We start from the raw sequence: 14,506 nt of genomic DNA, 5'->3' as shown, positions 1-14,506 counted from the left end.
CGGTCACCAATGTAAGGGACCACTACACTGACCACTGATATAAGGGGGTCCTTCTCCCATTGGGACCACTACACTGACCACTGATATAAGGGGGTCCTTCTCCCATCGGTCACCAATGTAAAGGACCACTACACTGACCACTGATATAAGGAGGTCCTTCTCCCATAGGTCACCAATGTAAGGGACCACTACACTGACCACTGATAAGGGGATCCTTCTCCCATTGGTCACCAATGTAAGGGACCACTACACTGACCTTCGATATAAGGGGGTCCTCCCATTGGTCACCAAGGTATGGGACCACTACACTGACCACTGATATAAGGGGGTCCTTCAGGAGAGAGCAATCGGGATCTTAGACCGAATGGGTAGCCCATGCCAGGCATGCAACAAACTTGGAGGCTCAGCAAAATTAGATCCAACAGCGAATGAGACCCTGGTACCAAAGTCTAGATGGGCAGTGGGCACAAAACCATCGGAGGCAGGCTGGACAGTAGGAAGAGAAGCATCAGAGGCAGACTGGGCAGCAGGCAGAGGAGCATCAGAGGCAGACTGGGCAACAGGCAGAGGAGCGCCAGAGGCAGGCTGGGCAGCAAGAAGAAGAGTATCAGAGGCAGGCTGGGTAGCAGGAAGAAGAGTATCAGAGGCAGGCTGGGCAGCTGGCAGAGGAGCATCAGAGGCAGGCTGGGCAGCAGGCAGAGAACAGTCAGGCTAGGCCGGCAGGCAGAGGACTATCAGGCTAGGCAAAAGAAAGAGGACCATCAGGCTGGGCAGCAGGCATGGCACCATCGGGCTGGGCAGCAGGAACAGGACCATCAGGCTGGGCAAGAAAAAGAGGACCATCAGGCTGGGCAGCAAGCATGGCACCATTGGGCTGGGCAGTAGGAACAGAACCATTGGGCTGGGCAGCAAGCAAGGCACCATCAGGTGGGTTATCAGGTTTAGGACCGTCAGAGGCAAGCAAGCTGTTCGGCACAGGACCACCAGAGACAGACGGTGCATCATACATGGGACCCTCAGAGGCAAGCAGGTTGTTGGACACAGGACTGTCAGAGCCAGGTGGGTCATCCGGCACTGGACCCTCTGGTTGGGCATCAGAGACAGGGCACTCCGGCCTGGCATCAAGAACAGGACCACCAGGCTGGGCATCAGGAACAAGACCCTTAGGATGGGCATTGGAAACAAGACCAAGACCCTCAAGCTGGGCATCAGTACCCTCCGGCTGAGCTTCAGGAACAGGACCCTCACGCTGGAAAATCAGTAACAGAATCTTCTGGCTGAACAGCAGACACAGGACCACCAAGCTGGGAAACAGGCAAAGGAGCATGAGAGGCAAGTTTGGCAGAGGATAGCAGATCGCCAGAGGCAGATTTGGAAGCAGAGAGCAAGGCACCAGCAGCAGACCACAGACCAAATCCTGTCAGCAAGCATAGAGGCAAATTGAACCCCATCAGCAGGTAGTATAGAGGGGGACTGGATCCCATTAGTAGGCAGCATGCCATCTTGATGGCAATGGTCAGGAGATGAGTGAGGACAGGTTGATTAGCCATCAAAGAGTCTATGGAGCCAAACTGGACAGTGGACAGAGAACCAGTAGGCTGGATAGCAGGTGACCTATAGTTGAGGTTGGGTCGCTGGAACACAAGCTGGATGCAGGATGGCTTGGAAAAAAGGATGAGGGCCCCACTTGGTCAAATGAGGCAGTCCGTCCAAATGATGGATGGTACTCCTAAGACAGGCTTGAGCAGATGGACTTACCGTAGGGTGAGGCCTGGTTGCTGAGAATCCCAGATATGAAGAGGCAGAAGGCAAGACTGATGCGGGGTGGCTTGGAAAAAAGGATGAGGGCCGCACTTGGTTGAATGAGGCAGTTGGAGGAGATCAGTACATACATGGTACAAAGCCTCCTCTGGGTGCATCTTACATCAACCAACAAGTGCTGAGACTGAATTCCCAGGTGTAGACCATCTGATCATGAATGGCTGCAGTGTCATGTCAAGGATACCACAGGCATCCAGCAAGGGTGGCCCCATCACTGGGCTGTACCTCAGGAAATCAGGCTGACTACGATTAAATAAACTTTATTGACATGAATATCACTCTTACAATACCAACACCAATAAACCAATAAATACTGTATAATAATAATAAACCAGAACAACGTAAAGTGACAAAATGAACACGGAAGTGCAGCAAACCAAATGTAGCACCCTCCCAGTGTAGCTAGGGGGAGCTAGATCCTAATGGGTAGTCAGGAGCCGGTTAGCAGCTTCGGTGTAATAGCCAGAAGGGTCAAATTGTGGTCAGGGCTGAGAGACTGCAGGCCAACCCCTCTGGAATTTCCCCCTGTTCTGAGGCTCTTGGAGGAGGGCTTTGGAGACAGTGGGTGGATCTGAGGAGTGGTTGACCTCCTTATGAACTGTATCTTCCATGATGAAGATCAGCCATGGAGTATATCTGAGGTGTATATCAGGATGTGCTTCTTCCCCACATGAGAGCTGGGATGTCCAGCAACATTCATCTAGAAGACATTGGCTGAACTCTTGAGGGACCTTAGCCAATCCCCAACAGAAGGCTTGGGAAGGGGCTGGGACTCCCTTAAAAGTGCAGGAGCCTGCTGAGTGGCAGGGAGTTGGAGTGAGGCTGGAGGAAGGAGGCTGCCAGGAGACCTAGTGGGATGGGGCCTGACTGCGAGCTGGAAAGGAGGAAAACTCAGAACTCATTGGCCCCTTGAGAGAGGGCCACCTGTATGGCAGGGAAGGAGCAGCCCAGGTGATAGGCCTGGTAGCAGCCAACGCACAATTGGTATAGGAGAGGATCTGAGTACACCTGCACCTCCGGGGCAGATAGGGGAAGCAGCACTCTGGTGGGACAACAGATTAGCATCCTACTAGTGACTGTTCACCTATTTAAAGGGACAGACCCCCTGCTCAGGAAAAGACCTCCAGATTGCTGGGTGAAGAGGAGAATTTCATCTAGGGTCTGGGGTGGGACATGGTGGAGATGCTGGCTAGCTCTCCAAGATGGACTGTGCTGTAGAGAAGCTTGGGAATAGTTCCAGGAAGTTTGTCCTCAGTTATTGGTTCCCTTGGGCATCCTTTACACCCCTAACCCTGTCCTAGCTCTATATCCCCTCAATAAACAACAAAATCAAAGCTCAAGGACTGATTTTCTGACTCTGGATGCAAACTTGTGTGGAGAATGCAGATTGCCTGGCTGTGCAGGACTATAGGGGGACCCAATTTAACAGCAACCCCTACGGGGGCAGTGCTACACAAAGGATGACCTAACTATATACAAATGGAGGAGCGCACACAAGCGGGGCAAGGTCAGGACTAACACAGGAAACCAGAGGAGCCGGGAGCCAGGTACTGGGAGAGCTGGATACAGGGTACAGGGATCAGGAACAAGGGTCAGGTGCGGGTACAGGAACATGGATCAGGGTCAGATGAGGGTACAGGAACATGGATCAGGGTCAGGTATGGGTACAGGAACATGGATCAGGGTCAGGTGTGGGTACAGGAACAAGGATCAGGGTCAGGTGCGGGTACAGGAACATGGATCAGAGTCAGGTGTGGGTACAGGAACACGGATCAGGAACATGGATCAGGGTCAGGTGAGGGTACAGGAACATGGATCAGGGTCAGGTGTGGGTACAGGAACATGGATCAGGGTCAGGTGTGGGTACAGGAACAAGGATCAGGGTCAGGTGAGGGTACAGGAACATGGATCAGGCTCAGGCAGGGACACAGCTTGCACGAGGAATACTGAAGTGCTGAACCTCAGTTTTGGGTGGACTTGTATACCTCCCAGCAACCCACATTAGGTACAGCCTAATTGCACAGCCCAGCTGCTGGGAGCCACCCACTGGTGACCTCCAGAACTGCGCCCTTTGACTCTGGGAACCACAGTGCCACTAGCAGGTGACCCAAGTCCTGACAGTCTGGTATATGGAGATGGAGTAATTATTACTTTGTGTACAATACACAACGTGTTCCATTATTATAACAAAGTATTGTAGGAAAGATCCCAACATAGACAATGGGGGAGGGGGAGAAAATGATCCTGGATATGAAGGAGATATTTCTCTTTTTTTTAATGTAAATATTTATTCATTTTTCAGATAAACAAGTTATATAAACATTCTCAACAAAACCAAAGCTCAAGGGCTGATTTTCTGACTCTGAATGCAAACTTGTGTGGAGAATGCAGATTGTCTGGCTGTGCAGGACTATAGGGGGACCCAATTCAACAGCAACCCCTAAGGGGGCAGTGCTACACAAAGGATGACCTAACTATATACAAACGGAGGAGTGCACACAAGCGGGGCAAGGTCAGAACTGGGAGAGCTGGATACAGGGTACAGGGATCAGGAACAAGGGTCAGGTGCGGGGACAGGAACACGGATCAGGAACAAGGATCAGGGTCAGGTACGGGGACAGGAACATGGATCAGGAACAAGGATCAGGCTCAGGTGCAGGTACTGGAAAATGGATCAGGAACAAGGATCATGGTCAGGTGCGGGGACAGGAACATGGATCAGGAACAAGGATCATGGTCAGGTGCGGGGACAGGAACATGGATCAGGAACAAGGATTAGGGTCAGGTGCGGGGACTGGAACATGGATCAGGAACAAGGATCAGGTGCGGGGACAGGAACATGGATCAGGAACAAGGATCAGGCTGAGGTGCAGGAACATGGATCAGGAACAAGGATCAGGGTCAGGTATGGGGACAGGAACATGGATCAGGAACAAGGATCAGGCTCAGTTGTGGGGACAGGAACATGGATCAGGAACATTGATCAGGGTCAGGTGTGGGTACAGGAACATGGATCAGGGTCAGGTGCGGGTAGAGGAACATAGATCAGGGTCAGGTGAGGGTACAGGAACATGGATCAGGGTCAGGTGTGGGTACAGGAACAAGGATCAGGTGAGGGTACAGGAACATGGATCAGGCTCAGGCAGGGATACGGCTTGCACAAAGAATACTGAAGTGCTGAACCTCAGTTGTGGGTGGACTTATATACCTCCCAGCAACCCACGTTAGGTGCAGCCTAATTGGACAGCCCAGCTGCTGGGAGACACCCACTGGTGACCTCCAGAACTGCGCCCTTTGACTCTGGGAACCACAGTGCCACTAGCAGGTGACCCAAGTCCTGACAGTCTGGTATGTGGAGATGGAGTCGTTATTACTTTGTGTACAATACACAACGTGTTCCATTATTATAACAAAGTATTGTAGGAAAAATCCCAACATAGACAATGGGGGAGGGGGAGAAAATGATCCTGGATATGAAGGAGATATTTCTCTTTTTTTAATGTAAATATTTATTCATTTTTCAAATAAACAAGTTATACAAACATTCTCATTAAAACCTTAGCATATTATCAAAACATTTATTGTTTCATCCCTTTCCCCCCTGTCCCCCCCCACCTATATACCACCCCCCCCATCCAATCCCTGACCCCTTCTGCTCTGCATTTTCCTGTTCATTTCTGGAGATCGTAATCCCTATAAAGAAGAACAAAATATGTTTCCATATTATTCTACGTTAATCCCCCATAACCTCCAAGGCTAGCCTTGACTTTTTTGAATTCCTCCCATTTGTTCCATCTTGTATGGTGACTCTCCATATTATCTTCATTCCTATGATAGAGTTCCTCCAATTTACATATTTGATCCACCCTATCCACCCAGTCCTTTATTTTCGGCACCTCCTGTCTCCTCCAATACTTGGGCATCAGTCCCTTTGCTGCATTCAAATAGTACAATAAACCAGATTCTTTGTATTTTTTAACCACTTCCCGTCCGGCCATTGTATATAAACGGCCGGATGGTGGCAGTGCAGGGGCAGATGAACATTTATAAACGGCCTCCCCACACCCTGCTTGTGCACGCTCCCTGGGAGCGTGCAGCAATGCGATCCGGTGCCCGCTGTGTTCTCCAGACACAGTGAAACACCGATCGTTGTACGGGACCTCTGTGTGAGGTCCCGAACATGTGATCCCTGATTGGTCAATCAGCGATCACATGCAGAGTAGTAAGCAAGAGGTCACTTCTGACATCATTGCTTACTACGTGTGAAATCTGTGAATGATCACCGAAATCACATGGTACAGGGCCATTCACAACAGTCTTGTACCATGTGACAAGCTGCGACCAATCACAGCTCACACAGTAGTTCTCAATGGCTGCAGGAATGCAGCCAGAGAGAAGGAGAAATGATTCCTCTTACAGCCTTTATGGGTGTAAAAGCAATCAGTGTAAAAAAAAAATTCTTCATCACCCCCAAAAGTAGTACAGTATCACCATGGTGACACTGTACTGCTAGGGTGACAGTATGTAAAAAAACAAATATTAATATAAACAAAAATAAACTAATTTGGGTTTTTTTTTTTTTTACTAAAAGAATAACGGAATAAATTTTGGCCAAGATTTATGACAAAATATTTATTTACAAAATTTTATAAAGAAAAACTTTTTTCAAAATGTTTGAACTCTTTCATTTACATAGCAAAGAAAATAAAAATCCCAGTGGTGAATAAATACCACCAACATAAAGCTTTATCTGTCTCAAAAAAATGCTAAAAAATTCATATGGGTGCAGTGTTGCACAACCGCGCAATTGTCATTCAAAGTGTGATAGCGCTGAAAGCTGAAAATTGGCCTGGGAAGAAAGGGGGGGAAAGTGTCTGGACTGGAAGGGGGTGAAAGTGTCCGAACTCGAAGGGGGTGAAAGTGTCCGGACTGGAAGGGGGGGAAAGTGTCCGGACTGGAAGGGGGTGAAAGTGTCCGGACTGGAAGGGGGGGAAAGTGTCCGGACTGGAAGGGGGTAAAAGTGTCTGGACTGGAATGGGGGGAAAGTGTCCAGACTGGAAGGGGGGGGAAAGTGTCCGGACTGGAAGAGGGTAACAGTGTCCGGACTGGAAGGGGGGGGAAGTGTCCAGACTGGAAGGGGGTAAAAGTGTCCAGACAGGAAGGGGGTGAAAGTGTCCGGACTGGAAGGGGGGGAAAGTGTCTGGACTGGAAGGGGGTGAAAGTGTCCGAACTCGAAGGGGGTGAAAGTGTCCGAACTCGAAGGGGGTGAAAGTGTCCGGACTGGAAGGGGGGGAAAGTGTCCGGACTGGAAGGGGGTGAAAGTGTCCGGACTGGAAGGGGGGGAAAGTGTCCGGACTGGAAGGGGGTAAAAGTGTCTGGACTGGAATGGGGGGAAAGTGTCCAGACTGGAAGGGGGGGGAAAGTGTCCGGACTGGAAGGGGGGGAAAGTGTCCGGACTGGAAGGGGGGGAAAGTGTCCGGACTGGAAGGGGGTGAAAGCGTCCAGACTGGAAGGGGGAAAAGCATCCGGACTGGAAGGGGGTGAAAGCGTCCGGACTGGAAGGGAGTGAAAGCGTCCAGACTGGAAGGGGGTGAAAGCATCCGGACTGAAAGGGGGGTGAAAGTGTCCGGACTGGAAGGGGGGTGAAAGTGTCCGGACTGGAAGGGGGTGAAAGTGTCCGGAATGAAAGGGGGGTGAAAGTGTCCGGACTGGAAGGGGGTGAAAGTGTCCTGACTGGAAGGGGGGGAGGAGTGTCCGGATTGGAAGTTGGTTGACTCCATGCAACACAGATGTACAGCAGTTCTCAGAAACAGTGCTTATACAACGAAATATTCATTAAGTGATTCAAAGGAAAGCAGAATCTTCAAACATTTTTCAGTTTATATAGTGAATGTTTGAGTTTGTAAAGAAGAATACAAACACTGCTATTTTTTTGAACAGTCTAATATTCACTTTTCTTCAATTTTTTTAGAGGAACAACACAAATTTGATCTATTTTTCTTCATGTTTTGATTTGGAATAGAATGTGTCGTGTTCCCAATGCATTTGTGTGTATGGAAATAAAAGCTATTAGAAGGATTTTCAGCTTTATTCACCTTTTTCAACACGCTGCTATTATTTTGAACACAACTGTATATATATATATATATGGACATTTTATTAATTTGATTATTTTAGCGCTACACCTTTGTATTTGTTATATTATTTGAAGGTTTTATCTGGTTACCTTTGGTGTTTTAGCAGCTTTATTTGAGAGCGCTCACTTTGTTTTTAATATCTATGTTATTCCTCTACTATAGGCCTTATGAGCCTCCCACACTGTTGCTACGGACACTTCCCCAGAGTCGTTTTCCTCAAAAAATTGCTCTATTTCTTTTTTAATTCTTTGATCCACCTCTGAATCCTGGAGAAGGGTCTTATTTAACCTCCATAATTTCCCCCCAATCTGCTCCTTTCCCCATAATAATTGCAGTGACCAGGGCGTGGTCCGATATGGACATCACTTTTTACTTTGACCAGAGACTTGATATGTCGATGGTCCAGCAATTAATAATCCAGTCTTGAATACATCTCATGTGCATGAGAATAAAACGTATAGTCTCTGTCCTTCATGTGTTTAATTCTCCGTATATCTACAAGTTGACATTGGTGTATCATTTTTTTCAAGGATTTCAGAGACCTGCTACCATCTCTCTGCACAGGGGACGTCCTATCCATCTGGGGATCCATGCAGAGATTGAAATCACCCGCCACAATTAAATTGCCTTTTTTGAAATCCATTAACTTCCTCTGAGTATTTTCTATGAATTCCTCCGGTTTCTTATTCAGGCAATAGATATTTGCTAATGTACAGTCTATTTCCTGTAATTTTCCTGAAGGGGATATTTCTGGCCAGTAGATGGAGCTGATGATCATAGGAAATCACTGGATGAAATAAAACATGGTCAATATTTGTCACGGCTGAGCGAAAGCTTCTCACATTTATTCCACGATTTTATTACTGTATTATCAACAGACCTCGAAGTGTGAAATCTCCCACCACAAAATGTCCTCAGCAAATGACAGGGCAGGACGCCATTTTTATTCTTCTCCTGCCATCAATGGCCAACCTGGTCCAACACTTCATTCACGTCTTTGGTGACCTCTGACCTCAAATTGTGGTCAGGGCTGAGAGACTCTGCAGGCCAACCCCTCTGGCATTTCCCCCTGCTCTAAGGCTCTTGGAGGAGGGCGTCGGAGGCAGTGGGTGGATCTGAGGAGTGGTTGACCTCCTTATGAACTGTTTCTTCCATGATGAAGATCATCCATGGAGTATATCTGAGGTGTATATCAGTGTGTACTTCTTCCCCACATTAGAGCTGGGATGTCCAGCAAATTCACCTAGAAGACATTTCCCGCACTCAAGGCACTAATACACCTCCACGGTTGTGTGGGAATCCAGGATGACAGGACTTCAGTGAGGAACATTTCCCTCACTCAGGATAGGAATACGGCTTCTCCCCCGTGTGAGATCTCTGATGTGTGTCAAGACTGTATTTCCGTGCATAACATTTGCCGCACTCAGGACAGGAATACGGCTTCTCCCCCGTGTGAGATCTCTGATGGCTGGAAAGATGGGACTTATCTGAAAAACATTTCCCACACTCAGGGCAGGAATACGGCTTCTCCCCCGTGTGAGATCTCTGGTGTTTGTAAAGACGGGACTTGGCTGAAAAACATTTCCCGCACTCAGGACAGGAATGAAGCTTCTCCCCTGTGTGCATTCTCTGGTGGCTGTAGAGATTGGACTTTCGTGAAAAACATTTCCCGCAATCAGGACAGGAATGAGGCTTCTCACCCGTGTGGGCTGTTTGATGTCTGACAAGCTGTGATTTTTTTACAAAACATTTCCCGCACTCAGTGCAGAGGTGTGGCTTCTCCCCCGTGTGAGATCTTAAATGCATAATAAGATCAGATTTAAAACGGAAACATTTCCCGCACTCAGAACATGAATACGGCTTCTCCCCCGTGTGAGCTCTCTGATGTGTGTAAAGACTGGACTTCACTGAAAAACATTTCCCGCACTCAGGACAAGAATACGGCTTCTCCCCCGTGTGAGATCTTTTATGCTCATTAAGACCGGATTTATTATTGAAACATTTCCCGCACTCAGGGCAGGAATACGGCTTCTCCCCTGTGTGAGTTCTTTTATGCTCATTAAGACCGGATTTATAATGGAAACATTTCCCGCACTCAGGGCAGGAATGTGGCCTCTTCTTATCTGTGTGGGATCTTTTATGCTCACAAAGTTTGGATCCAGAATGAAAACTCTTCCCACACTCAGGACAGGAATACGGCTTCTCCCCCGTGTGATATCTCTGATGTATGGAAAGCTGGGACTTCGTTGAAAAACATTTCCCGCACTCAGAGCAGGAATACGGCTTCTCCCCTGAGTGAGATCTCTGATGTATGGAAAGCTGGGACTTTGTTGAAAAACATTTCCTGCACTCAGAGCAGGAATGTGGCTTTTCCCCTGTGTGAGATCTCTGATGTTTGTAAAGACAGGAATAATCTGAAAAACATTTCCCACACTCAGAACAGGAATACGGCTTTTCACCTGTGTGCAATCTCTGATGTGTGTAAAGATGGGACTTCTGTGAAAAACATTTACCACACTCAGAGCAGGAATACGGCTTCTCCCCCGTGTGCAATCTCTGATGTGTGTAAAGATAGGACTTCTGTGAAAAACATTTCCCGCACTCAGGACAGGAATACGGCTTCTCACCTGTATGAGTTTTTTTATGCTCATTAAGATCGGATTTAGAATGGAAACATTTTCCGCACTCAGTACAGGAGAAGCTCTTCCCTGTTGGAAGGCCGGCCTGGTCCCGCACAGTCTGAGGTTCCTCAAAAAAGGAATTCAGCTTCCTAGCTGTGTGAGTTTTTTGATGTCTGTAAAGATGAGATGTCACTGAAAAACATTTCCCGCACTCAGGACAGGAGTATGGTTTCTCTCCTGTGTGAAATCTTTTATGCGCATTAAGATGAGATTTAAAACGGAAACACTTCCCGCACTCAGTACAGGGAAACCTCTTCTCTGTTGGAAGGACGGCCCGGTTCCGCACAGTCTGAAGTTCCTCAGGATACGAGGAATCCGATGGTCCATCTACACTGGGTGGTGCCGGATGGACATTGGAGGGAGCCGGGTTTTCTCCTGGACTATACTGTGTGATGTCCTCATCTTCTACTTTCCAGTCTGGAGACAAAATGAGACAATCCTCGGAGGTTTTCCTCATCTCCCGGCCATGGACTAAAATACAAAGACAAAGAGGATTACTAGACAGGAGCCCCACCAGAGGTCAGAGAGTGAGGATGGGGGGAGGACAACCAAGAGGAAGACTGGACTCATCCTGAAGACCACCATCATTGGGGTATTGGCTCCTCCCCTATCCTGAAGACCACCAACATTGGGGTATTGGCTCCTCCCCCATCCTGAAGACCACCAACATTGGGGCATTGGCTCCTCCCCCATCCTGAAGACCACCATAATTAGGGTATTGGCTCCTCCCCCATCCTGATCCTGAAGACCAACATCAATGGGGTATCGGCTCCTCCCCCCATCCTGAAGACCACCATCATAGGGGTATTGGCTGCTCCCCCATTATCACTTTCTGGTTGGAGGATGTGATCACATTATTATCACCATGGAACAGTCTGTGCTCCAATCACATCATCCGATATAAAATGTCCAGCTGGTAGGAAATGGGGGGAACAGAGGAGAAGACATATTATGTGTACATATAGGAGTGGGGGGAGGGGGGGGAGCAGACGTCAGGACTATGTAATGTACAACATGGAGTATATAGTGCAGGGGCCAGGAGTATGTAATGTACAACATGGAGTATATAGTGCAGGGGTCAGGAATATGTAATGTACAACACAGGGTATATAGTGCGGGGGTCAGGAGTATGTAATGTACAACACAGAGTATATAGTGCAGGGGTCAGGAGTATGTAATGTACAACACAGAGTATATAGTGCAGGGGTCAGGAGTATGGAATGTACAACATAGAGTATATAGTGCAGGGGTCAGGAGTATGTAATGTACAACACGGAGTATATAGTGCAGGGGTCAGGACTATGTAATGTACAACACGGAGTATATAGTGCAGGGGTCAGGACTATGTAATGTACAACACGGAGTATATAGTGCAGGGGTCAGGACTATGTAATGTACAACAAATGTTTGGACTTTTTCATTTATATAGCAAAAAAAATAAAAATCAACGTGGTGAATAAATACCACCAAAATAAAGTTTTATCTGTCTCAAAAAAATGCTAAAAAAATTAATATGGGTACAGTGTTGCATGACCGCGCAATTGTCATTCAAAGTGTGATAGCGCTGAAAGCTGAAAATTGGCCTGGACTGGAAGGGGGGGAAAGTGTCCGGACAGGAAGGGGGGAAGTATCCGGACTGGAAGGGGGGGAAGTGATAGAGTAGATTGGGGTTTTTTTTGGGGTTTATGATAAATACGCTGGAAGTTCTAGGAATAAGGGAATACATGTTGAAATGGAAAAAAAAAACTTTATAATAGCCCCTCAGCGGCGGTGAAGGTAAATGGGACCCTGTCAGATTCCTTTAGATTACATAATGGTACTAAACAGGGTTGCCCATAGTCACCATTACTGTTTGCACTGTCCCTGGAACCACTTTTGGCATTAGTAAGAAAGAACATAGATAGTAAGGAAATTAAAATAGAAGTAGAGCATATGGTAGCAGCATATGCAGACGATATGCTGTTTTATATAGAGAACCCTAGATTAACACTACCCAATTTAATGAAGTTATTAAAACAATATGGAGAATTATCTAATTTAAAAATAAATCCTACAAAATCTGAAATTTTAGAGAAAAATGGAGAGGGTGGTGTGATTTCAAAACATCAGGAAAATACGTTAAAATGAGGGGTGATTTAGTAATTGAGCTGGAGAATTGAAATGATTAAACAGATGTATAGAAATAGGTTGGTATACAGAAAGGGAAGAGAATTTTAGACAGGAATGGACATGGGGGGGGAGAAATGGGGGTGTATTTGATGTGATATTATTGTTATGTGTTAAAAAAAGAAAGTAGAATTTACTGTGTCTATTCCCCATTATTAATGGAGTCACCTATTGTTTCTGTCTGTTGGCTGATCCTTCAGGAGGTTCTTTGTTGGTTGGATCTCCTGGAGGTTCTTACATGATGGGATTAGTCTGGTGTCAGCTCCACCTCGTTGTCTAATTAATGTGAGATGTTTATCCCAATGTGCAATATTTGTTATTATTGTTCATGTGGGGACTGCCCGTATTTCTGAAGAGTAGAAAAACCTATATTTCTGTTCAATAAAGAAGTTCCAGGTTGCACCCGAGCTGTTGTCGCCTAGTCCTTGAGTGCAATGCCCAGCTACAGGGCTGCTGTTAGCCATGGGGCCCCATACAGCCAACTTGACAGCCCCCCCCCCCTCAAAAAACACCCACAGTTTGCTATGCTTCAGTTATGAATGAACAGTGTGTTCGCTCATTGTGTTCATTCGGGAAAAGAAGGGGCTGGTCAATGTGATATATTTACTGGACCCTTCCCCCACTCTCCATCCTGAAGGATCCTATTATGTGATTGCAGCTGCCGGTGGGAAGGAGAGGAGGGAAGCCGGAAGTACTGTGGGGGTGGGGGCACATAAGGGGAAGCATATGATTCACAGGGAGAGTGATAAGTGCAGCAGGAGGGGCAATTACCGGAACCGATCCCCTATATGGATCCCTCTGCAGCAGCTGAAACCAGACCCCCCAGTGTCATGTGCAGAGAGACGGGGCACAATAAAGTCTCCTCTTACCTGGTGATGTGAGGGGCAGCTGATTGTCCATCATGACGTCCTTGTAGAGGTCCTTGTGTCCTTCTAAATACTCCCACTCCTCCATGGAGAAATAGACAGTGACACCCTGACACCTTATAGGAACCTGACACACACAATGATACAGTCACCATCCAGACACATCTCTTGTCTGTTACTGGAAAATGTCCCAGAATTCCCAGCACCGCTCACCTCTCCTGTCAGAAGCTGGACCATCATGGTGGTCAGTTCCAGGATCTTCTGCTCTTTGTTCCTCTCAGGTATTGGAGAACGAGGGGGAGGCACCATGGTGGGGCTCTGGGTCCTGCTCCATCCTCCTGAGATTGGCTTCCCACGAGACTTCTTCACTACAACATAATCCTACAGATCAGGAGAAAGAGAAACCGATATCAATCATCTGACATCATCTACATGTCTACAAGAAAAACATGGTCTATTGGCCAGACTAGACCAGAGTGATGTCATGTGACCTCCCAGAATCCTCCTCACCTCTACGGTCAGATCTTAGATGTTCCCCATGGATCTAGTGGTCAGTGGGCGTGGCATGCCGGCAGTCATGGATCTTACTGATTGGACTAAAGCGGACTTTGCTCTCTGATATAACCAATGCCGCCAGCTTGTGCTATAAACAGATATCATAGAGTACGGACACTTCATGTATTCATAGTACTTGTGTGCAGCTCCGTTCCAGCGCCTCCTGCTGGCCCTGGGCTCCCCGCACCATCCTATCACTGGGAATGACAGAATAACGGCTTCTGTGTTTACAAGTGACAGCACACTTCATTGGACGGCTCTGACAAGGACCTTCCCTGCC

At 47.5% G+C, this 14,506-nt stretch overlaps 1 protein-coding gene across 1 annotated transcript in view; it reads right to left on the bottom strand.

Annotated features, from left to right (window-relative positions):
• LOC149443169 (uncharacterized) overlaps positions 1-14,506 on the bottom strand; it is a 50,124-nt gene that overhangs the window by 12,604 nt on the left and 23,014 nt on the right. The window contains exons 13-15 of the mRNA XM_089655804.1: positions 13,885-14,052; positions 13,675-13,798; positions 9,425-11,110 (exon numbers count right to left, since the gene is read on the bottom strand). Of these exons, the coding sequence (XP_089511930.1) occupies positions 9,425-11,110; positions 13,675-13,798; positions 13,885-14,052 (1,978 nt within the window). The remainder of the gene's footprint in view (positions 1-9,424; positions 11,111-13,674; positions 13,799-13,884; positions 14,053-14,506) is intronic.

This window comes from Staurois parvus, unplaced genomic scaffold (assembly GCF_062004578.1).
Source record: "Staurois parvus isolate SC_StPar_1 unplaced genomic scaffold, SC_StPar_1.0 ptg000874l, whole genome shotgun sequence".
In the NCBI taxonomy this organism is placed as follows: Eukaryota; Metazoa; Chordata; class Amphibia; order Anura; family Ranidae; genus Staurois; species Staurois parvus.
This window is presented reverse-complemented; position numbering and strand designations above follow the sequence as displayed.